Source organism: Bactrocera dorsalis, chromosome 2 (assembly GCF_023373825.1).
Source record: "Bactrocera dorsalis isolate Fly_Bdor chromosome 2, ASM2337382v1, whole genome shotgun sequence".
In the NCBI taxonomy this organism is placed as follows: Eukaryota; Metazoa; Arthropoda; class Insecta; order Diptera; family Tephritidae; genus Bactrocera; species Bactrocera dorsalis.
The window spans coordinates 84,337,806-84,364,196 of NC_064304.1; the positions used below are offsets into that span (position 1 = coordinate 84,337,806).

Sequence of the window (26,391 nt, forward strand, 5' to 3'; positions counted from 1 at the left end):
ATTCATGGAACATTATTTGTTTTCATTTTGTATCCAATATCCTTAAAGTACATTTCCTATGGTACATATACATATACATACACATACATATTTATAAAGTAACCATATCATTAAAATCTACTAAATAATAGCTAATGCTAATTATATGTATAACTGGCAAATAAACAAATTGAATTAATAAAATAAACGAATTTAGGAAAATTATGAAAAGTTTTTAAATGAAAATGCTCAAACGGAAAACTAAAGTATAAATATGTTTGAATGAAATCTTTCGAATGATTGGCAAATGACTAAGGAAGTCTGTAGTGGTACTCCAAAACGTTGAATACTATATATGGACATTCGTGGTGAATAAACTGCTAAGAAACTTGAAAGGCTGAAGCCATTGGAAAGGGTTCAATGGCTGGCTGTACTGTGCATAACGTGAGCTTTAAGAGCAACTCTAACGCCGACTCTTCAACTGATACTAAACCTGCCATCTAGGCAGTAACCTCGGCCAGAAGTGTCTTGGGAACCAGGACAGCAGTGGAAAGTGTTGCCAGAGTGGTGTACGGCTGAAACGAAAACGTGATCAACGTTGTCTTTACGGCGATCAAGACAGGAGCATGGTAAAAGGAATCAAAACCCGATGGAACGAGCTACCTAGGTGCAAAATTGCAAAAGTCATGTGCTAAACGGTAGATCGGAAGTACACAAAATTCCTATAGGCACTTCATAGAAGAGACTGTAGAAAAACGATCGGAATACTAACTGATCACTGCCTGGTGGCGGAGCTGGCAGACCAAGAAGACTGCAGGAAATGTTTAGAACAGAGCATCAATGGAACAATCGAGCATCTCTTGTATACTTGTCTCGCATTAGCAAAACTGCACTGCAGGAAGCATTAATAACGAGGTCGCAGAATATGTTAAAATTCGCGTCAAGTGCAAGCATCCTAAAGGATGACTACTCCTCTTGGACCTAACAACTGAACTTCATCTGGTATCGCAAAGGACCAAAACTGATCTATCCGTGGCTTATTGGCCTACTTAACCTTAAAAACAGCTTGTACAACTATTTTCCGGAGATCTTCGGCACACATACATATATCTTAACCACTTTAGCTTGATAAAAATGTTGTAACAAACTTGTTTCTTATTAATTTTGATCATCCTTCCAAAAAATATTTTCAACTGTTTGCCTTCAATTTAATAAAAGGCAAGAATACCTTGCAAATCACTTAAAATTCAATACAATTCCACGACAGGGGTGGTCAATACCATATTTTTCCTCATCGCAATGATGCCACCATCTCAAGAGAGCGAACCGTATGGCCAATTTGAAAACAAGACGGTAGGTTCTACTTTAATTTTAACCGGCAAAGACATGATATTTCGGCGATCGAGCCCAGTTGGGATCGGTAAATTTTGGTTTAACCAATCTGAAAAAGTTCCTACAACGTGGGCTTTGTGTCCTGCCACTCTTTTTGGCAACGCATACGCTATTGCCACCTATACGTCCCTCAGAAGCAGAGAGGCACCATAACCATGTTGCGTGTGAGCTTCTCGGCTTGCTCAAGAGTAATTCGTTGTTTTTCTACAGTAAATAGTAATGAGAAATGGTATGAGAGCACCAGCTCCTTAAGATTATTCACGAGCACGAACACGAGTTTGCAAAAACCAGAAGTTTCCGTGTCGACTTTTTATTAAGGAATATAAGAGTACTGTTTTCACTCTGGAACTAAAAATTAGTAGTTTAATGCTGACTGAGATAGATTTAGATAGAAGATATCTTTGGCACGACGGTCGGTAAATTCAGCCTCCACGTGGAAACACCAAACCACCAACCAGTTCGACCATGTTGTGATAGACGGAACACGCCTCCAGTGTTTTAGATGTGCGTGCGCTCCGAGGTCCTAACATCGACTCGGACCACTATTTTTTTGCAGCCAAGATTCGCACCCGCCTCTGTGCAGCAAAAAACGCACGCCAACAAACACAAGGAAGGTTCGACTTCGAGAAGCTGCAATCACAACAGACAGCCGAACGATTTTCTACTCGACTTGCACTCCTACTCTCTGAGAGCACTCGTCAACAACTCGGTATAAGGGAACTGTGGGACGGCATTTCAAGCCCTTACGTACAGCTGCAACCGAAACCATTGGTTTTCGGAAAATGCAAAAGAACAGCTGATACGACGAGGAGTGTCGTGTTGCAACGGAGAGAAAACGCAACCACAACACGTGTGGAAAGGGATAGATACCGAGAGTTAAAGAGGGAAGCGAGACGCATTTGCAGACAGAAAAAGAAAGAGGCCGAAATGCGTGAGTATGAAGAGCTTGATAAGCTGGCCGACAGGGCAATGTTCGAAAATTCTACGAAAAGATGCCGCGGCTAACTGAATGTTTCAAGACCGGAGCATACTCTTGCAGAACCCTCCAAGGTAATGTAGTCACTGATGCCCAGAGCATACTTAAATTATGGAGGGAACACTTCCCCAGCCTGCTGAATGGCAATGAACGCACAACGCCAGGAGCAGGCGAACCCGATTCCCCAATCGATGACAATGAAGCAGACTTCCCATTGCCCGACCATTAAGAAGTTCGAATCTCCACAAAAAGGGAGACCCCACAATCTGCGCCAACTACCGTGGGATAAGCCTAATCAACATCGCGTATAAAATTCTATCGAGCGTATTGTGTGAAAGATTAAAACCCACCGCCAACAAACTGATTGGACCTTATCAATGTGGCTTTAGACCTGGAAAATCAACAACCGACCAGATATTCACCATGCGCCAAATCTTGGAAAAGACCCGTGAAAGAAGAATCAACACACACCACCTGCACAGCACGAAAAGGAGCTGTCTCTATGCCGCGATGTCTGAATTTGGTATCCCCGCAAAACTAATACGGCTGTGTAAACTGACGTTGGGCAACACCAAAAGCCGTCAGGATCGGGAAGGACCTCTCCGAGCCGTTCGATACCAAGCGAGGTTTCAGACAAGGCGACTCCCTATCATGCGACGTCTTCAACCTGCTGCTGGAGCTGCAGAACGTAATTGAGCAGGTACAATCTTTTATAAGAGTGTACAGCTGCTAGCGTATGCCGATGATATCATCGGCCTCAATACCCGCGCCGTTAGTTCTGCTTTCTCCAGACTGGACAAGGAAGCAAAGCAGACGAAATATCTCCTGTCATCAATGAAACAGTCGTCGCACTCGCGACTTGGCACTCACGTCACTGTTGACAGTCATAACTTTGAAGTTATAGATAGTTTCGTAGATTTGGGAACCAGGTTAACACCACCAACAATGTCAGTCTGGAAATCCAACGCAGTATAACTGCCAACAGGTGCTACTTCGGACTGAGTAGGCAATTGAGAAGTAAAGTCCTCTCTCGACGAACAAAAACCAAAGTCTATAAGTCACTCATAATTCCCGTCCTGATATATGGTGCAGAAGTTTGGACGATGACAACAACTGATGAGTTGACGTTGCGAGTTTTCGCGCATTGGCCACGGCGAATATCGCATTCGATGGAACGATGAGCTGTATGAGATATATGACGGCATTGACATAGTTCAGCGAATTAATAGACAGCGGCTACGCTGGCTGGCGCGCTGTTGTTAACTCGGCTATAATCGCGTAAGCGGTGTCTATGCCAATTAAGAAGAAGATATGCATATGTATTTTCTAAAATCAATCTCGCCAGTACACTCATCAGGTTTATATAGATTCGTTTGCAAGTCCGATTTTTTAACTGCAAGGAGCATCCGAGCAAGCCAGTTCTTCGAGACGTTCCTGAAAGTTTTCCCATTAACGCCTTGTTCAGTACATCCTCCAAAATATCAAGAGCGATGCTGAAGTCTAAAAAACAGGTTTGGATATTTGCTTGTCACTCGTTGATTTGCTCCAGTATAACACGGAGTGTGACTATATGAACCGAACACCATCTCTTTATGCTTAAGCCTGCTTGTTGCTTCCTCAGCGAATCTTCAATGTGTGTATCGAGCTTGAATCTATGAAACTACAACATCAATTTTTGCAGTTTACCGGTATCAACACTTCAGTATCCAATTTGAATAATTTTCTAAAAATTGTTTTTCTTCTTTACTTTTTTATTGGTTTCAGTAACCCAGAATCGTCAAAAAAATTGGTGATGAGACCATATACACTCTAAGACACACCCGCTGTAGCCGTCACTATCATTTAAGCAGACACTACGACCTCTTTCGCAGAAAGATTATGTTATATAGATTGTTTAAGCGTTACTCCCCTTCCACCTTACCCACTTAGAAGGCCCTCCTGATCGTGGTAATACGTATAAGTATAACAATTCACCTCACAGGCACAACTTATGCGAGGTTTATTGCATTATACCTAAATTTATTTATTTTATTTTAAAACAAGAAAAAACGTTAACTTTGGTTGCAGTGAAGCTAATATACCCTGCACAGGTGCATTTCTTTTAGTAACTATGTGTTCAGTTTATATGGAAGCTATATGCTAAAGTAATCCGATCTGAACAATTTTTTCGGAGATTATATTATTATCTTAGAAAATAAGCTGAACAAACTTTTGTGAAGATACATTGTCAAATGTGAACGTTTTCCATACAAGAACTTGATTCCGACCGTTCAGTTTGTATGGCAGCTATATGTTATAGTAGTCCGATATCGGCAGTTTTGACAAATGAGCAACTTCTTGAAGCGAAAATGACATTTGCAAAATTTTAAAACGATATCTTAAAAACTGAGGGACTAGTTCGTATATATACAGACGGACAGATAGACAGACGAAGCTGGCTAAATCGACTCAGCTCAACATACTGATTACAAGCCTCGTGTACCCTATTCAAGGTATGAAAATAAGCATATGTGCGTTCCCAGAGTGAGGAGCAGAGGTTATCAGTTGTCTTCAAAAATTTCTCAGAATCCAATTTCGTTCAGTAAGAAAGCTGCCGAGCCACCAGACAGTTATGTAATAAGCAACATTCATAAAAATAAGTATATGTGCGTTCCCAGAGTGAGGAGCAGAGGTTATCAGTTGTCTTCAAAAATTTCTCAGCATCCAATTTCGTTCAGTAAAAAAGCTGCAGAGCCACCAGACAGTTTTTAAGCAACATTCATAATGAAAGGACTATTGAAATATTTGCCACACATCATCCTACTAATATTCACATTATCGAGAACTGTGCAAAACAAAACACGGAAAGCTGGTAAAGTAACAGAAGCCAAAAAAGAAGACACATTTCATAAGTTTTGCTCAAATTCTTAACATTTAAGAGAGGGTGAGCCGTGCGAATGTCAGTTTCAACGATGCATTTGTAAATACCTTAGTGATTGCAAAGTGCTGTACGATCGGAAAGATATAGATTACTGTAATAGAAAACATGGCCTTGTTTGTTGTCCCCAAGAGCCTAAAACTCCCAACATTACGCCGGCAGAATTGGCCTCAGAGTTTGGTGAGACGTTACATTTTATGTCGGTATTTTTATGGATAGCATTTATTTATTTTCAGCTTGTCAAAAATACACGGAAATGATATCTAATGATTGTGCACGAGAATTCATAACCGGTGGAGAATTGGCTAGGGCAAAAGAATTTCCCCCAGCTGCCTTGGTAGGTCGCTTCATTATGGAGACTAAAAAACACGATTGGTTCTGTGGCGGTACACTGATTAGTGAACGTTTCGTTTTGACTGCAAGTCATTGCACGAAAGCAGGGTAAGTAATTTGGTCTCGAAACACCACGAGGTCTGTTCTGACCTAAAAGCCTCCATGTTGCAACTTAAGCAATATTTGAGTACTGATTAATGGTCTATTGATATCGAATACTGACATACTGAAGATATGTGATATCAATTCTCAACGCACGACGTGACAAGTCGATAAAATCATACGAACTATGTTCGAAATCGCCTATGTTAAGCTTAAGCTAACTAACCGTGCATCCAAGCTGGCTAAGGTATGCCCAACTTCATTATCCATGGCATCGAGTCGCTTTATGATAAAACTACTTAATATGAGTGTCACATCACAGCATTTCCCAGGTCACTGTACAGCTGATGAGCTGGTAGTAAAAGGCACGCTACCCCGCTAACAGTAGAATTGGAACGGATCGATGCTTCACCTCTACTCGTGTTTTCTACTACTGGATAGCTGGGATTGACCAGCACTGTATTACCACCGACCCATGCGCTGTCGCAATATCTTTTTGGCCCAATACCATTCATAATAGAACCCGCGAGCTTTTTATCCTCAGTATTGCTAGCCTCCCCCTAGTTGTGGGAGTTCATACAAGCTATTACTCTATCGGCGTCAACGATGTCAGGATAAGGGTTTTACCGGTTGTCCGCTGCAGAAGCTGTAAGAAAGAAGACGAGGTGGAAATGTATTAACACTTTCTTCTTTATTGTCCCGCCTTTGCGAATTCAAGGTTTAAACACTTGAAAAAGCTAGTGAGAATAGATATTAAATGCTTAAGGAAATTTATGACTTATAAGATCGGATACATGAGTTCTCTTTCGTATGTTCAGAAAAGACTGTATAGAGTAGACCAAGCACGTTCCTCGGATCAGCCATCGAGCCTATGTTTGATTAGCTTCTAAACGATTTTCAATGTTGTAATCGCATAATTCGTAGCTTTTTGGGATTTACCGCATATTTTCAGTTTTTATAAATCCTTGAAAACTAAGACTTCTTGATGATAAAAATAATATCACTCAACGTTTAAACAGCATAAGAATAATAATTTAAACTAAAAAATTAACCAATTAATTATTGTAAATTTACAGTGTTATAAATAGGGTACGACTTGGCGATTTGGACTTCAGTTCTAACAAGGATGATGAGGGTGTTCAGGAGTTTTCAGTAAGTCAGGTAATTTCGCACTCTCAATACGACAGATACGACAGCTACAACGATATAATGTTATTGGAATTGAATGGTACAGTTACTTTCACCGATTATGTTCAACCCGCTTGCCTGCTCACGCCAAGTCGAACGGTATACAATAATAGCGTATTTTGGGCCGTTGGCTGGGGTGCCGTTGACCATTCAACTAATATGTCTCCACAATTGCGTCGGGTCCAATTAAGGAAACTCGAAAATTGTGGACCAGTTGCAACCGAAGCGTATAATTTGTTACGCGGCCTGAGAGAACGCACACAATTCTGTGCACACGGAGAAACTAATGACACTTGCAGAGGGGACTCCGGTGGACCCTTACTCATAACGTTTCCCTCCAAGGAGGAGAAATACAAATGTTTATATATGGTCGCCGGTATCATTTCGAAAGGTCAAATCGAATGTGGTAGCCAAGATATACCAAGCTTAAACACAAATGTTACTGCTTTTGTGAGGTTCATCGAATATCATGTGTGGCCAACAAAAAATAATAAATCTTGAATGTGACAAACTTTTATAAAATGTTTTTATTTATATTATAATTAGTTTTGTCTAAAATAACTTCTATTAATTGTAATAGTAAGTAAAGCGTTGTTCTTCTATCGCTTTTGATATCACGAACTAATCTATTTTCCAGTCAAACACGCTCATAGGCGAGATTTCGTAATCTCAATTTTTATTATTTTTAAAATGATTGGATACTTGAGTATCTCCTAACCTCATCTCACCTGTTATATAGAATTCATGTCTAGTGCCATTGTTGGTGTGCTATTCCATAATGAACAGACTTCTTTCGAAGAACAGCACTCTAGTGGATAATGCGTCGTACAGTGCGCACCGAAGACGCTATTGCTGCTGTGGAGCAGAGTATCGAAGAAAACTCAATGAATACATCCTCCATCGCCTACAACAATTAGAAATGTGCGCATCCACTTGAACTTGATTTGTAGACTTACAAAATACGATCAAAGTAAATAGGCAGGGCGGGGTAGACAGGTTATTAATCGTCTTGAAGATTTCTTAGGATAGTAGAAACAATGGTACAGCTTTCTTAGTGAATGAGAAAACTATCCCGAACTGTCAGATAGTTCCTAAGACACATTCAAAATGCCAACTTTGTCAAGAACCAGCGCTAAATCCAGTCTATATTGCTTAGACCATTCAGGTCTTCATAAACAATCCACTAGTTTATAACGGATATATCAATAAGATGGTAAACAAGTAAGAAAAGGATAAGTTCAGCTGCAACCGAACATTTTATACTCTTGCAACTTGCAAAGCCAAGGAAATACCTTATGGTGGAAAACGTCTAACAGAAAACCGGACTCCGGTAGAGTTCCAACTGTCGAAGCTGCAACGAATTGCACACATCTGCATTCCAAGTTTCCAAGCTTTCGATCATTTTACTTAATAAACTTCGCAACCTTTTCTAAACTTGTTTCAAAAAGCTTTCATAACTATGAAAGCTCAACTAAACTTCGCATAATGGTCTTGGCTTCTTAATCCTGCCTTTGACCAGTACTTCTCCACACATCATTTGATTGCGTTGTATACTTTTTTACAAGAAATTTCCATTAATTTAGCAATTTCGGCAACCTTTTACCCTTTTTTATACATGTTCCAAATTATTCCCCCTTCTTCTATTGTAGTATGCTTTTCGGATCCAATTTTATATTATTTCTTTCACTAAAATACTTCTAATTATTTATTTTTCAACGACACAAAAAATTACATTCTTAATTTATTATCTGCGCGAGTACTCGTACTACTTCTGCGAAATAATCTGTGCCATTTCTGTGTCCACTCAAAATCAGCATTGACCACGCATAATTGATAATAGTAAACAAAAACCAAAACATAACGGAATATTTATTTGGTTACTACAGTACAACTCTAGTACAGCAGCACCAAATTTAATGAAAAATGTTTCATTTTAAACAACTTTACAAAATGAAACTTTGTGCCAATATATATCACTCATTTGCTGCAAGACCGGCATAAGTCAAAAAAATCGATTTTCCAGAAAACGCGTTTAAAGTTTTCAACTGACTACAACCTTACACGGTGACTCCAACCTTACACCTCTTCTCAAGCGGAGCATATAAGAGGTATTCATATGAATTTTTCACTCAACATGAAGTATGATATAACGAACAATTCTGCAGCATTAACTCAAAAATCACGTTTTTTGATTTATGCCGGTCTTGCAGCAAATGAGCGATATATATATATATATATAATATATAAAATAAGCATATGCAAAATATTCTATATAACAACGTTGCAAATACACAGTTTGTTTATTTGAGTACACCAAACATTTGTACTACACAGCAACAACAAAAGAAAGTTCATTGTAAGATCAAGTGAAATACTATATTCATGAAATAGTCGTTTTTCTTAATTTTGTAACGAATTTAGGCAACATATCCATTATCTTACTAGTACATTTCCTATAGTTCATATACTTATACATATAAAATATTCATATCATATGATAAATCTATTAATGTTCTATTTTATAGACCCGGGTTTTAACCGGCCAAGACCTGATATTTCCGCGATCGAACCCCTTGTGGATCGGTAAATTTTGGGTTAACCAATCTGAAAAAGTTACTGCGGCGTTTCGGAACTCCCGTCGATACATCCATTTGTGTACCACATATGGTATACCAAAACTCCAGGCGTAGAGGAGCCGCAACTCAAGAAGCTGATCAATACAAATTAGCAAAAAAGGAGCTGAAGCAAGCCATCGACGATAGTAAAAAGAAAAAATGGGAGGAACTACGCGAGGATATAAACAGAAACCCCTGGGGACTCGGGTACAAAATAGTGATGAAGAAACTCGGCGCTCGAGCAAAGCCACCTGACCTAACCGCTGTGAAAATGGATAACATTGTGAACGCACTATTCCCCACACACGAAACAAGGGCTAGTGACCCAGAATACATTCTACGATCGACGCAAATCCCCCAGTTTACCCTCGAAGAGCTGCAACTAGCCACTGCCAAGCTCAAGGCCAACAAAGCACCCGGACCGGACGGGATCCCATCCGAAATTCTTAAAATAATCGCTGCAGAGCGCCCGGCAGTACTACTGAACATGTACAACGCCTGCCTTGAAGCCGGAATATTCCCTGAACCATGGAAAAAGCAACTGCTGGTGCTAATCAGCAAGGGAAAAGGAGACCCCAATTCGCCATCAGCATACCGCCCATTATGTATGCTTGATACATCGGGAAAGCTATATCAAACCCTGCTTAAACCCAGACTTGAAGCGGCCATCAACGAAGCAGGAGGACTGTCCCCTAGGCAATATGGCTTCAGACCCGGCAGATCAACCATAGGAGCAATAAAATGCGTCATTGAAAGCGTAGAAGCCGCACAGCGTAGATGGCATAAATACAAGAGAATAGTGTTGATGGCGACTCTAGATGTCCGAAACGCCTTCAACAGCGCTAGATGGGTAGATATGATCGACGCTGTCGAGAAAAGCTTTAAAGTACCCGACTACCTCAGGGCCGTGGTGCGGAGCTACCTTAGCAACAGGAAACTGCTGTACGAAACTAAAGAAGGGTCACGACAGATAGCGGTTACGTCAGGAGCAGCACAAGGATCCATCCTCGGACCAGACTTGTGGAACATCAGCTATGACGCTATATTAAAACTATAAATGCCAGATGACTCATATTTAATAGGCTACGCGGACGACATCGCAGCAGTAATCACAGCAAGGGACACGGAAGAAGCGCGAGGAAAGCTGAACCAGGTCATGATACGGACGCAAGCATGGCTCGACTCACACAGCCTCCAGCTCGCTACGGAGAAAACAGAGCTACTGCTGCTAACAAACAAGCACATACCTCTCGAGATAAGCATGCACACGACTACGGATACTCTTAGGACAAAAAAAGCAGTTAACTACCTGGGCGTAAGACTGGACCCCAGACTAACCTTCTGGGTACAAATCCAGCACGCCGCAGGAAAGGCAGCGAAGATCACTTCTCAACTGAGCCGACTAATGGCCAACATAGGAGGCCCTAGCCAAGAAAAAAGAAAACTCCTAATGTCGACAACAATCAGCGTTTTATTATACGGAGCTGAGATATGGGCAGATACGCTCAAAAAGGAAAACCAGCGTAAGGTAGCGGCCAGAGTGCACCGCACTGCAGCCCTCAGAGTTGCATCAGCCTACCGAACAGTGTCCGGCAAGGTAATTTTAGTTATGCCCCAATTGACCTTCTAGCATACGAAAGGAAAAAGCTGTGGGAGCTGAAGCAGTCATCCGATAACAACAAGAGAGCAATAGAACAAATAAAGAAAGAAACAATAATAACATGGCAACAGAGATGGGACACCGAAAGTCGCGGCAGATGGACAGCCAGGCTTATAAAAGATCTAGACTCATGGACAGGGCGAAAAAAAAATCTTCTATTTTATTTTTGGAAACTAAAAATAGTAATAAATTCATTTACTGCGCAAAATTTAGAGAAATAACTCGCAACATACAAAATTGTTCCACACAACTAACTGGAAAAATATAAAAAGTAACCTTTTACAAGTCACGGTACTTCTGATCGTTGTGGAATTTCACTAGAACAAACACTGAATAATCTTTTCTGCCTATTAGTAGTTACCGGTAAGTCTGTGAGTAAGCAACACGACAATATGACGCCGCCGCGTACTCATATTTACTTGTACCGAAGTTCGGAAGTTAATTATTCAGTTACGGGAAGAAGGAAAAACCATTAAAGATACTTCGGAGATTGTGAAAAGGAGTACTTCAACTGTCTTCGATATTATAAAAAAGTTTGAGAAGGAAAATAGAATAAATAATATTAGTAGAGCTGGTCAAGGGTTCTCTAAATTTTACGCAGTGAATAAATGTATTACTACTTTTAAGTTAAATAAAATAGAAGATTTTTCCTTTAATTTGATGTATCATATGTATCATTCTTAAGATTTTTACTTTATGATTGGATGATGCCATCATTGGCAATGCACGCATCCGGTTAGACGTGTGAGTCACTGTATATTAACGATTATTTTAGTTGCTTATTCCTAATCGTAAGGCTTACTGTACTAGCATTCTTTGCTAGCTTGTTTGCTTATAATTTATACTGCTCTGTAAACATGCTGATCGCTTGTAGGGGAGCCTTCGATCTTATCAAATTGATCTTTGATCTTTTCCAAGGAAGTGAAACCAATTGACCTAAAGAATTTCGCCAGTGAATAGTTTTTCCTTCCTACTTTGTGTATGAAGATCACCTTTGCAGTTGCCATCATTTCGGTACATACGCCAACGCTAGACTATCTCTCATCAGCCGAACAAGGTGGGGCTTGCTCCCCCCGTTTTAGTAATGCTGGAAAGATCCCATATGCCTCTGGAGACTTATATTTCGCGAATGAAGCCATAGCCCACTTGATTGTGTATGCAGTAAACAGATATCCTGCGACTATCCCATCCGAGGCTTTAGGTTAGACTTGTCCTCCCGAATAGTCTCTGTCGAAAATCGCAAGCAGAAGTGGTGTAGCCCTTTCTTCTCCCCTATTGCATAGGTCCCGTCAGATCTTTTGATAACTGATATTGTGAAAGTTTTGCTTCTGGCCAGAACCTTGTGCAGCTTTGATGCCTCTGATGGTGAGAAAATGTTTTCGCAAGTATTTCTAAAACTTTTCAGTTTTGTATATCTCCTCGCTTTGTTATTAATAGTTAGGATGCATTTATATTCCTTCCAGTTCCCCGTACCTTTAGCCTTGTTAAAGAGCTTTCGTAAGTTTTTCATAAATTCTGAGACTCTACTTGTCCACAATGTTCACAGTTGCGTCCTTGATGATCGTCTTTAGGGGACAGCCGAAGTGATATGTATCTATGGTTAAGAGCCAATCTGCTTTTCAGCTCTGAAGCCGTAGCACTTGTATCTAGCAACAATTCCCCACTAACATTAATCCCTAGCTTATCACGTTACGTAATACGTTTGGGAGGGAGCTGCTTGAACTCTGCCTTAAGCACGAATCTTATGATTTTGTGATCTGACGAGGAGGGCTCTAATGACATCTTCTATTGTGAGATCCAGTCATGCTGGCCGCACTTGAGTTTTGGGTGTTCGGAAGCGCTGCTTTACGCTACCTCGCCTAACGGTCGGGGTTACGGTAACCGGACATCGGCTTCGCGTCCCGCTACTCTTTTTGGCAACGAATGCGGTATTGCCAGCTTTACGTCCCTCAGAAACAGGGAGGCACCGCTGCCTCTTACCATGTTGCGTGTAAGCTTTTCGGCTTGCTCAGGAGTTCTTCCCTCCTGGAAATGCCTCAGGTAGCACTTTAGACTGACACCGCTCATATCCCCTGGTACAAGCCCTTTGTGTCTCACCCGAATCCGAGCAGCTGAGCCTACGGAGGGGAGTTTGGTAGGGTTCGCTTCAACGGCAATTGCCGCAGTAGATTTCGCCTGCTGAGAGCCGCTCCATGTGGGCGTGTCATCGTCATCATCTCTTGCATGATCCCCGAACATCCGGTGTACCGGTATAAAGAGAACGTTAAGAAACAAATACACGTATTGGTAGGAAACATTTGCTGCAAACGAGCCTAACACATATTTAATAACAAACAACACCTTTGTAAGTAAATAAATAAAATTGTGTATATATATAAATATATTTAAGAGCTTTTTAAACAAATTTATGTTTTAATGAAACTTTCAATAACTCGAAGTTTGTTTTTTGGATTATGATGATGCGAGTAAGGGAAGTTCAACTCGCTCATTTCATACTAGTAACTGTTCTAGGTAATTCGTTGGTTTTTTACAGTAGATCTTGATGAGAAATGATATGAGACCGCCAGCTCCATAAGATTATGCACGAGCGCGAACCCGAGTTTGCAAAAAACAGAAGTTTCCGTGTCGACTTTTTATTAAAGACTGGGATTCGCAACCTTATAAGAGTACTGCTTTTCTCTGGAACTAAAAATTCGTAGTTTAATGCTGACTGAGATAGATTTAGACGACCAGATGATATTTAATTGTGCATACGCACCACGCGCTTTGTTTATGCAGTTTGGAACCTCCAGTGAATATAATTTTGCTCCCAAGATAGCAGAATTCTGTATTACAACATATCTCTCTCTTCCTAAAATCAACCTCGCCAGTACACCCGTCAGGCCTATTTAGATTCGTTTACAAGTCCGATTTTTTAACTACAAGGAGTGCAATATCATCCGAGTAAGCCAGTTCTTCAAGACATTCCTGAAAGTTTCAAGATAGTCCGTGTTTTCCCATTAACGCCTTGTTCAGTACATCCTCCAAAATATCAAGAGCGATGCTGAAGTCTAAAAAACAGCTTTGGATATTTGCTTGTCACTCGTTGATTTGCTCCAGTATAACACGGAGTGTGACTATGTGTCAAATTATATATGCTGTCAAATTCGAAATTCGCTAATACCCAGTGTATCGAGCTTGAATCCATGAAACTACAACATCAATTTTTGCAGTTTACCGGTATCAACACTCCAGTATCCAATTTGAATAATTTTCTAAAAATTGTTTTTCTTCTTTACTTTTTTATTGGTTTCAGTTATCCAGTATCATCAAAAAAATTGATGATAAGAACATATACACTCTAAGACACACCCGCTGTAGCCGTCACTATCATTTAAGCAGACACTACGACCTCTTTCGCAGAAAGATTATGTTATATAGATTGTTTAAGCGTTACTCCCCTTCCACCTTACCCACTTAGAAGGCCCTCCTGATCGTGATAATACGTATAAGTATAACAATTCACCTCGCAGGCACAACTTATGTGAGGTTTATTGCATTATACCTTAAATTTATTTATTTTAATTTAAAACAACAGACGGACAGACAGACAGACGGACATGGCTAAATCGACTCAGCTGAACATGCTGATTACAAGCCTCGTGTACCCTATTCAAGGTATAAAACTATGTATGTATATGTGCATTCCCAGAGTGAGCAGCACAGGTTATCAGATGTCTTCAAAAATTTCTCAGAATCCAATTTCGTTCAGTAAGAAAGCTGCCGATCCACCAGACAGTTAATAAGCAACATACATAAAAATAAGTATATGTGCGTTCCCAGAGTGAGGAGCACAGGTTATCAGTTGTCTTCAAAAATTTCTCAGCATCCAATTTAGTTCAGTAAGAAAGCTGCCGAGCCACCAGACAGTTTTTAAGAAACATTCATAATGAAAGGACTATTGAAATATTTGCCATACATCATCCTACTAATATTCACGTTATCGAGAACTGTTGAAAATAAAACACGGAAAGCTGGTAAAGTAACAGAAGCCAAAAAAGAAGACACATTTCATAAGTTTTGCTCAAATTCTTAAAATTTAACAGTGGGTGAGCCGTGCGATTGTGAGTCTCAACGATGCATTTGTAAATACTTTAGTGATTGCCAAATGCAGTACGATCGGGATGATATAAATTACTGTAATAGAAAACAGGGCATTGTTTGTTGTAAAGAGCCCAAAATTATATTTGATCCGCCGGCACAATTGGCCTCAGAGTTTGGTGAGACGTTACATTTTGTGTCGGTTTTTTTTTGTGGATAGCATTTCTTTATTTTCAGCTTGCCAAAAATACACGGAAATGATTTCTAATGATTGTGCACGAGAATTCATAACCGGTGGAGAATTGGCTAGGGCAAAAGAATTTCCCCCAGCTGCCTTGGTAGGTCGCTTCAATATGGAGACTAAAAAACACGATTGGATCTGCGGCGGTACACTGATTAGTGAACGTTTCGTTTTGACTGCAAGTCATTGCGCGAAAACAGGGTAAGTAATTTGGTCTCGAAACACCATGAGGTCTGTTCTGACCTAAAAGCCTCCGTGTTGCAACTTAAGCAATATTTGAGTACTGCTTAATGGTCTATTGATATCGAATACTGACATACTGAAGATATGTGATATCAATTCTCAACGCACGACGTGACAAGTCGATAAAATCATACGAACTATATTCGAAATCGCCTATGTTAGGCTTGAGCTAACTAACCGTGCATTCAAGCTGGCTAAGGAATGCCTAACCTCATTATCCATGGCATCGAGTCGCTTTATGATAAAACTAATATGAGTGCCAGGCCACAGCATTTCCAAAGTAAGCAAGGAAAGACACCCTACCCCGCTAACAATAGAATGGAAACGGATCGGTGCCTCACCCCTACTCGAGTTTTCTACTACGAGTACTGGATAGCTGTTATTGATCAGCACTGTATTTCCACCGACCCATGCACTGCCGCAATATATTTCAGTAAGGTTAGCCTCCCCCTAGTTGTGGGAGTTCTAACAGGTTATTACTCTGTCTGCGTTAACGCTGTCAGCATAAGAATTTTACCTATTGTCCGCTGTAGAAGCTGTAAGGAAGAAGACGAGGTGGTAATATATTCACACTTTCTTCTTCATTGTCCCGCCTTTGCGAATTCAAGGTTTAAAACAAGCTGTGCTAATATAAATTAAACACGTAAGGTAATTTACATTGACCACAAAGCCACTTCTAAAATCGGATAAATGAGTTCTCTTTCGTGGGTTCAGAAAAGGCTGTATATAGTAGACCAAGTACGTTCCCGGGATCAGCCATCGAACTTATGTTTGATAAGCTTCTAAACTAAGACTTGTTGATGATAAAAATAATAACACTCATCATTTAAACAGCATAAGAATAATAATTTATATATGTATATTTAATAAATAATTAACCAATTAATTATTGTAAATTTACAGTGTTATAAATAGGGTACGACTTGGCGATTTGGACTTCAGTTCTAACAAGGATGATGAGGGTGTTCAGGAGTTTTCAGTAAGTCGGCTAATTTCGCACCCTCAATACGACAGTTCAAACTACAACGATATAATGTTGTTGGAATTGAATGGCACAGTTACTTTCACCGATTATGTTCAACCCGCTTGCCTGCTCACACCAAGTTGGACGGTATACAACACTGGCGTATTTTGGGCCGTTGGTTGGGGTGCCGTTGACCATTCAACTAATATGTCTCCACAATTGCGTCGGGTCCAATTAAGGAAACTCGAAAATTGTGGACCGATTGCAAACGAAGCGTATAATTTGTTACACGGCCTGAGTGAACGCACTCAATTCTGTACGCACGGAAAAACTAACGACACTTGCAAAGGGGACTCCGGTGGACCCTTACTCATAACGTTTCCCTCCAAGGAGGAAAAATACAAATGTTTGTATATGGTCGCCGGTATCATATCGAAAGGTCAAATCGAATGTAGTGGCCAAGATGTACCAAGCTTACATACAAATGTTACTGCTTTTGTGAGGTTCATCGAATATCATGTGTGGCCAACAAAAAATAATAAATCTTGAATGTGACAAACTTTTATAAAATGTTTTTATTTATATTAAAATCAGTTTTGTCTGGAATAACTTCTATTAATCCGGGAAGCTTTAATTTTCATTGTAAGTAAAGCCTTGTTCTTCTTTCGCTTTTGACATCACGAACTATTCTATTTTCGTGTCAAGCGCACTGATATGCGAGATTGCCGTAATCTCAATTTTCATTATCCTTAAAATAATGAGATACGTGAGTATCTCTTAGCCGCAACTCCCCTCACCTCATGGATTTCCTCTAAACTGCCTATGAGCTGTTATATCAGTACGTTATATAGAATTCATGTCTAATGCCATGACGAACAGACTTCTTTCGAAGAACAGCACTCTAGTTTTACATTAAGTAAAAATGAGTCAAAAGAATATATTTTGAGCTGCACCAAAATGTGTACTCTTTATTTATACTCTTAAGACTAACTTATTACATGGTTCTTACTTCTATTTATACTAACTATTTCACTCACTTATTACTAGTTGATAGTTTGTTTAGATACAGATTATGGGCCCTATTATGAGTTGCATTCGATCTTCGACAACGATCATAAATGCTGGTCGAACGAATTTGCATTTGGTATTACGACGCTCATTCGATGAAGATTAGCGTTTTTGTGAATTGCAATCATTTTGAATGTTCACGATAGTATACATCTGTCAGATAAAACTAACAAATATTTTATAAATAAAGAAAATATAAATATAAGTTAAAATAAAATATGACTAGGACTGAGTTGTGGTTTGGCGATTCTTCAGAGGAGGATGAAAGCTTACTGGAATTGGCTAGAAATAGAAAGAAGCTAAGGGACGCTTCCAACCCTTTGGAATTGGATTTCGCTACGTAACTATAATGCTATTTGTTAGAGGTTTCTACATGTTCAACATTTAGGAAATTTTATTTGTAGATTTATAAAAAACTTCCGTTTGTCGAAAGAGGCGTTTGTTGATTTGCTGTCCGCTACAGAGGAGATGCTGCAGCGATGCACACGAGCGAAATCTATTCCCAATATACTAAAATTGGCAACAGCTTTACGATTTTGTGCTCAGGGATCGTATCAACTTAGTATAGGGAATGAAAATATGCTTGGACTTGCACAGCCCACGGTGTCTGTGGTACTATCTGAGGTACTCGATGCCCTGGAGAATTTCATTTGCCAAAGATGGATAAAATTCAATTATACCGAGGCTGAAATGCAACAAGCAAAATTACATTTTTATAGTAAAACCAAATTTCCTGGGGACTTTCGGCCTGCATAAAATTAACAAAAATAGTATAAATTAATTATTTGTTACCATAAAGCAATAAATAAACGCAAAAAACCTACATTTTCACAAATTTCCATTCACTACGCTACGCTGTCGATAGGTAAATTCTGTTCGACAGCCATTTCGATGCTCAACGAAAATTTCGACAGGGTTGCATAGCTCATAATACGAATTTGACATTCGATTTTCGATAGCCAGCGAATAGCGAAGATCGAATGCAACTCATAATAGGGCCTATATTATTTGTTCAGGTTTGTTTACATATTTATTGCTTGTATCTAACCATTTGCTTTGTTTTAAGATAAGGTTGTTGTGGTATTCATATTTGCATTCTGTTTACTGAAACAAAAGGTTGTTTTAATGTTTGTTACTATTATAAGGAATACGTTCCTTAACTTGCGTTAGAATAAGATAAAAATAAATGGTCTTAAAACATATATAGTATATTACTCTCTAACCATATTATAAAAACATAGCTACGTTCCGGACTATAATTTCACATTCCTAATTCCACACTCCAAAACATCCCACATTCCATATATTATGCTAATTTTCCCAAGCACTCACTTTCCATAATCCCTGGCCAACAATATCCAAATAACTGTTGATTTAAGTTAGCAACTGACTGCGATCTGTTAATTCTGTACAGTCTTAAGTTTGAATAATGTGGTTTGATTTAAAAAAGTAAAAAAAAACCTAAGTTGATACCTGTGTTCTTTAGTTCACTTGTTCGCTGTTCATTTATTTGTTACATCAAATTTTACAGCTGGAATCGGAATATTTACTGTAAGTATTATTTTTCATATATAAAAGTATTTGATGCTTGTAGCTCAGCTTATAACTGTAATTAGTACTTATTACTTGTCTTGATTGTGGAAATATGTCTCAAGTTAAAACAAGACAAACGACGAGGTGTCCTGTCTTTGGTTTGCCAGAGCAGTTATCTGCTTCTCACTTACCTACGTATGTAGGTGATGAAATATTATCTGTTCATAAAACACGAATTGAAGCCCGACAAAACAGCAAAGGAGCCAACAGTTCTTGAAATATCCGAAAGATTAGCGTGTGAAGTTCTAAAAATATGGTAAAAATCTTCACTGCCAAATGTAAGTGTAAAAAGAATTTTACAATTGATTCGTTCCTACCTCGACAAATACAGGAGCATGAAAAAACCATATCAAGGCCGTCAAAGTAACATAAAATACCAAGAAAAGATTAGAACATTTATATCAGAGTTCCATAGATTATTTGATATCTGCAGCTGCAAGTGCAAAGATACCAGGAATTGTTGCTGTTTTAAAGGGTGTCGTGTTAATAAGGAGGAATTAAGTTTCTTACTCGATCAAAGATTAACCAGAAAAATGATGATAGGAAGTGTCGATATAGTTTCAACTGTAGAATAAGAAAAAACAAGAAAGCAAAGAAAAAAGTTTATCACGTAACACTGTTTTTTCAAACCGTGTTGTTCTCGTTCTTTGGCTGATGAGTTTTCAATTGAAAGCAGCAGCTCAGTTGATAGCTGTTTTCTACAATCTAATCCTAACCAAAAAGATCTACAATAGGGCAAGGGAAGAATATAACCACCTCTGAAAAAAAAGAGATTAAAGGAAGGAAGGAAGGAAGGAGGAATTCAACAGGCCATTACAGTAGTTTATCTGTCACTTGCTTTCAAATGAGTTACCACTAGGTCATATTTTATTACATTCAGACGGAAAAACTATAGGACCTAAATGCTCTTCATGCACCATCGGATCTCAATTACAAACTGGTTAAACAATACCGATAGTCGAATTTACCGTTATACCTAAAATATTACCTGAAATAACTACGGAAGAGCTTAGTACCGACCAAAAGTATTTATACGACATAATGACCGCTATCAGTACTAATATATTTTGTTCTGATTTAGCTAATATGGAAGCTGGAGCCCTTAACCATTCTAGATGGCTAACAACAGCTAATCGCTTTCTAAGATTGTATGCCACTTAAACTGACCCAGCAGAAAAGCTAGTTGTATTAGCCACGTGAGTTATGAAAGTTTGTGAACGAATGTGGTTTACAATAAAATGTAATTCTTCTTACAACCTTATGTCTGATGCAATCTTGAAAGATAATGTCAAAAACGTTCTTGGTATATGTCAGAATATTAGAGATTTTCTATGTCACACTCAAGCTGTGGAGCGCTGCATCAAGTTGGTAACAGAAAATAAACGAGATGATTTTATTAGGACAACAATGCTATCACGTCAACGAATACCTCATTTCAATACAAGAAAACAGTTTGATGTTTAAATAGTATTTTAGGTAATGTAAGAGAATATTTTTCGTAACAAATGCTTAGAATGCAATTTTTTTGTTTTATTTAAATGTTTGACTGCACCCACAAACCCCAGGTTATTAATGGTCTTGCTGATTTCTCAGCATAGTAGAAACAGCTTTACAGCTCTGGTAGTGAATGAGAAAACTATGCCGAGCTGTCAGACAGTTCCTAAGCAACATCCACAATGCCAACATTGTCAAGAACCAGCGCTAAATCCAGACTATATTGCTTACACCATTCAGGTTTTTAAAAACAAGCCACTAGTAAACAAGTAAGGAAGGACTAAGCTCGGGTGCAACAGAACATTTTAAAGTCTTACAACTTGCAAGAATCAAAGCCAAGGAAATACCTTATGGTGTAAAACGTCTAAGAGAAAACCGGACTCCGGTAGAGCTCCAACTATCGAAGCTGCAATGAATTGCATTCCAAACTTGTTTCAAAAAAGCTTCCATAAGCTTAACTAAACCTCGCGTAAGCTTGCATTGAGAATATCTATCGACTGAATTAACAAAATTAATGTGTGTTTGGAATATACATAAATGTTTGAAATATATATAAAATAATAATATGCAAAATATTCTACTTAACAACGTTACAAATACACAATTTGTTTATTTGAATTTGAATAAGAGTACACCAAACATTTGTACTACACAGCAACAAAAGAAAATTCATTGTAAGATCAAGTGAAATATATTCACGAAATAGTCGTTTTCCTTAATTTTGTAAAAAATTTGGCTCGAAAACGTCGGATCATTTTGAAACTTTTCAAGAGCTCATAGTGCGAAGCGATGTCGCTTGGTAAGGTCGAGGGGCTTCAGTTCTTGCACTTGCTGCATTGTGTACGCTTTCAATTTAAGATTTCTACATAAAATGCACCAAGTCGTTCCATTCGTCACTTCGAATTACTGCCAACGGAGCTGTATTAACTCTCCACGGTCTCCGTGTACACTCTCTACGGCTGCTATATTTTCTTCACTGCGTCCTGGGCGCGATTTATTCGGTCGAATATTATCGAATGAACGCTGGGTCTCAAGATGTGTGATGGTGTTATTAATAGTACGCTCAATAGGCCGATTCTGTTGACCGTAAATTAAAAGAAGCACCCGAAATACATACTTTTCAGAACGTGGATTTTCAGAATAAAATTGTCCGATTTATACTTAAACGTTGTTCTGGTGTAAGGCTTGCCATGATGAAATGCCAAACAATACTGAACGAAAATAAGATGACAGCTTGACACGACTCACACTTGATCTCTCAAAAAAGGCGATTGAAAAAAGTACCTCTAGTTGGATCACCCGTTATTTTTTTAGAGTCTTGAACACGGAGTTATTTAAAAATGTACATTCTCCTGAGAGCATTGTAGAAAAATCAGACAACATCTGCTAGCAGACCCTGCTAAAATGAGCAACTCTCGGCAAAGGCCTTTCCAATAAAACTTTGCTATATTTCTAAGTAAACTGTTTTATTTCATATTACTTACCAAATTTAGTCTAAATTAAAAAAAAAAAAACAAATACTTATTTCTCTCACTCTGCCGGAATACATAATTTTTTGAAATCTAACGTTATTTGATTAAAAAAACTGTAATTAAATATGACTTATGAAGGGCACAATAGACCCTAGGTCGCGGTGCAGAACCTCAATTAATATTCTAATTCTAATTCTAATCACTTATGAATGGTTTTATTGTGTTTGGCATCACTTGTTGTTTCGACATGTTACTCATCCATATAAAAAGACAGTTATGCGGAAGAGTTCTTTCGACATTAAAAACTAAATGCAAATTTAATTAAATACAGTAATTACAAATACATACTAAACTCAAAACGTACTGCCCAACCAATCGACATTAAAATATCTTTGACTAAAGAAAAAATCCAAAAAGAATTCTAAAGTTGTAATAGAAATCGATAACAAAGCGACCACAATTATAATACATACGAATATTTGGTATTCCAACTGCCGTTAAAAGAAAGTAAAATGTATTAAACAAAAATCATAAATCTATCTATGTAGAATTAAACAAAGTAAACACAGCTAAAACGTGTTATTGGGATGTGAATGTGAAAGCTTACTGAGTAGTACCTAAGCTACAAGCTACCAAAGCTTTCGTATCTTACAAAAACATGAAAAAGTTGGAACTTTATGGTAAATTCTGAGAAAGCTCTATTAAATAAATTTTAATTTTTGAGCTTTTTCGATCACATAAATATTACGATAAAAATTAGTTTCGATTTTTTGTCTTTTTACTGCCATATTTAGCATACTTCGCTTTACATTTGAAACACATAAACGCACTATAAGCTTTGATATGGAAATGTTAGACTATATTTTAAAGGCGTACGACTATTTGGCCAATGAAAGCTCTTTCCATCGTTTTCTTTCATATGAAGTCACACAATATTTTCACGAATTATTTTAAAACTTTTATGCACAAAAGAAAGCTTAGTCAAGCTTGCTCTTAAAAGCTTTTCTCGTTGCAAAGAAAGTGACTGTCCATCTAATGTCTCTTAGACCCAAGTATTCTGACAATTTTTATATCATATCTGATTATGTACACATATACATACTTAGCTGCTTATATCTATATATATATAAATCTTCTGACCGTGTGTTTGAAATTGAACTGCTCCTAAACGGCAAGACCGATTTTGATGAAATCTTTTGTGTGTGTTTAAGGAGATGTGAGTATGGTTTAGATTCACAATTTGGTCCACTCGAAAATGTTTTTTAAATTAATTTTTCATTTGTTATTAATTACTAATTTTGGAATGTTTTACATTGGATCCGATAGATTGCGCTACCATCGCAGTATCCAATATTCAAACTTTAAATTGGCGTAAACATGCAAAAAACAGAACGACGCCAAAGTAAAAGGCGACATCTGTAGACAAGTTTTCATAATGTGGACAGAGTTGTTCGTTCTTCAGTAATAAATTGGGCGATTCAATACATCTATGGGTAGCTATAACATTTTTTTCATACCTGATAACTATTGGAGGGGGTATCTTGACAGGCAATTTAAAATTGCAAAAGGTCTGCCATAAAAAAATAGCGGCATAACTGAAGTGTTGATAAAAAGGTCTATTAAAATTTGAGATATACAGAAATCTTTTCGAAGCAATGCACATAGCAATGCAATATTTAAACGGGAACGATGAATTACATACATATGTATATGCGTATAATTTCAAACTGAACAATCAAATACACAGTGCAATGAATTAAAACTGGCTCATTTATAATTCGGTGAATAATATACCACGGGCATCCCAAAAGACTGATGCCATAACCTTGCCAGCCGATTTTTTTGTTTTTCCACGCTTGAGAATCGTTTCTTAATATGCAGTCCACCAGGCTGACAATCGATTGGACTCGATTGATTTCACTGATGCACAGCCCAAATTCATTAGTATTTTTACCCCAAAAACAAATTCTTTCTTAACGCACGAAATGCTTTTTGATTCATTTTTTTATAAACTAACACAAATTGCTTCATCAAAAATGCGATTATTCCTTAACTAATACTTTTAATCTAACAAAGAGAAATCATATAGATGGTATTAGTAGTACTACCTTTGTATCAGCCACAGTAAAACGTAGGCGGGTCCTCTAGTATACAAATATAAATATTATATATTAAATATATATATAAAAAATGTCTGACAATACACCAGTTGTTCAAATATCATTGGACATGCATACTTATCAGCAAAGCCGAAATACAATTAAAAATAAATACATATCTATTTTCAAACATACATACATACATACATATGTATGTACATAAACAACCACATGCAATTAAATGCAATGTGCATCTAATAATAATAAAAATGCATGGGACACGAATCATAAATTTACAGAAGAGATAACATTGAACATAAACACACATGTATTAAATTGTACATTTAAAAATAACCCCATGTCAAGCAGCAATAAACAATATGCTGCAATACATACAAACATACACACACATATGTATATATATTTAGTTATTTAAGATGGTTTAAAAATTTGTATATAAGCAAGAAAAATGCGAAATAAAATCATGTTATTAAATAGTAGTTGCAAGTGTTGTGATATCAGTTGTAATATGTAAGAAGTAAAGCCCGCTTGCGGGTTTGTAATCAGTATTGTGAAATCCTACATATGTGTAGACCATTCCAGAAGGCCATGTATGTACAAATCATGTACACATCCTTAAGCTCTAACCTAATCAAAAGCAATTCGAGCTTCGCTATTTAGCGTCAGATTCTTTTGAGGGCCACTATTGCTCTCAATTGAATCTTCTGAATTCTTCCGCAAAATATAATACAGGTTAATAACCATATGGTTGGTAACCGTTGTAGGGGGGGTTTTAGTCGGTAGGCGCAATCAAGCGAATCCGACACTACCCGCCAGGGTGTCTTTCGGAAGATTTCCCCCCCCACATCTCAAAAAAATAAATAAATAAAATAAAATCAGAATGAATACATTCTGCCTCAATGTAAGACTTTTCATTTCCCCCACCAGTGGTAAGGAATGACAAGTACTTTTTTGAGGTCAATGTTTGATAATACATACAAATCAACCAACTTTGGTCCTTCGAGCCGGATAAATAGCCCGGCCAAATAAAAAATTCCTGTATTTACAAAAAAGCCCTGTTCAAAATACAGGCAAATTAAAACAAAAATAATTGGAAGACGGGTGTATATTCCCGCATATTAGCAACATAAAATAACTTTTACTTACCACCAGTATTAGCAGATGTTAGCTCGTATACAAAACCGTAGAACAAATAAATACAAAAACTTATATTTAATATGGCAAAAAGAAAGGAAAATTCATTATAATATATACAGCACTGGCAAATAAAAAATTTAATTAATAAAATAAACGAATTTGGGAAAATTATGAAAAGTGTTTAATTGAAAATACTCAAACGGAAAACAGAAGTATAAATTTCTTTGAATTAAACCTTTCAAATGGTTGGCAACCCTTTTAAAAAAATATTTCCAACTACAAATCTATCTAGACCTCTTTAAAGAGATACCCATGGTGTGATAAATCGTTTACACACTTAATTCAATTTAAACTTTTGCACAAATGGCAACTTTCCTTTAATTTTACTTTCGAAAGACCTCCTATTATCAACCTATGCAGCTTAACGCTAAGCACTACAATAGATTTATTTGTCCAATTAAATATTTTCATCAAACTGAAACAAACAGTGTGGGACAATTTCCAGATAGATCTTCGACACACATAACGATTTTTCAATAGGGACGCTACAAAAGTAGACCGATAGGGAAAGCAAACGCCGCCATAGGAAACATAGGAAACATAGGAAAGATATACAATCAAACAACGAGTCGAAATTATTAAAATTTACTACCAAAAGTCAGTGACTTTAACTTTAGAGCGCTACGTCCAATTTATGGTCGTCATAATCCAGTCTCTCACACGTTGTTCTCAATCGTTGGACATCTCTATTACGTTGTTTTGGCGAATTTTGCAAAAAGATCTTGGTCTTCATCCTTACAAGATGAAATTGACGCAA

The 26,391-nt window shown here is 37.9% G+C and overlaps 2 protein-coding genes across 6 annotated transcripts in view; both read left to right on the plus strand.

The window, feature by feature from the left end:
- The first annotated feature begins 4,961 nt into the window (after positions 1–4,961).
- LOC105228547 (venom protease) overlaps positions 4,962–26,391 on the plus strand; it is a 29,124-nt gene continuing 7,694 nt past the window's right edge. Inside the window, exons 1-5 of one of the 5 annotated variants that reach the window (XM_049447478.1) lie at positions 4,962–5,018; positions 14,999–15,178; positions 15,248–15,421; positions 15,480–15,684; positions 16,630–17,260. In XM_049447478.1, the coding sequence (XP_049303435.1) occupies positions 15,091–15,178; positions 15,248–15,421; positions 15,480–15,684; positions 16,630–17,239 (1,077 nt within the window). In that variant the 5' untranslated portion in view covers positions 4,962–5,018; positions 14,999–15,090 and the 3' untranslated portion in view covers positions 17,240–17,260. The other 4 variants (XM_049447477.1, XM_049447479.1, XM_049447481.1 and 1 more) reach the window with 4 other exon arrangements.
- On the plus strand, positions 17,864–18,775 carry LOC125776240 (uncharacterized). The gene is made up of 2 exons (XM_049447483.1): positions 17,864–18,098; positions 18,163–18,775. The coding sequence occupies exons 1-2, from the start codon at positions 17,977–17,979 to the stop codon at positions 18,512–18,514; spliced, it is 474 nt and encodes a 157-aa protein (XP_049303440.1). The 5' UTR covers positions 17,864–17,976; the 3' UTR covers positions 18,515–18,775.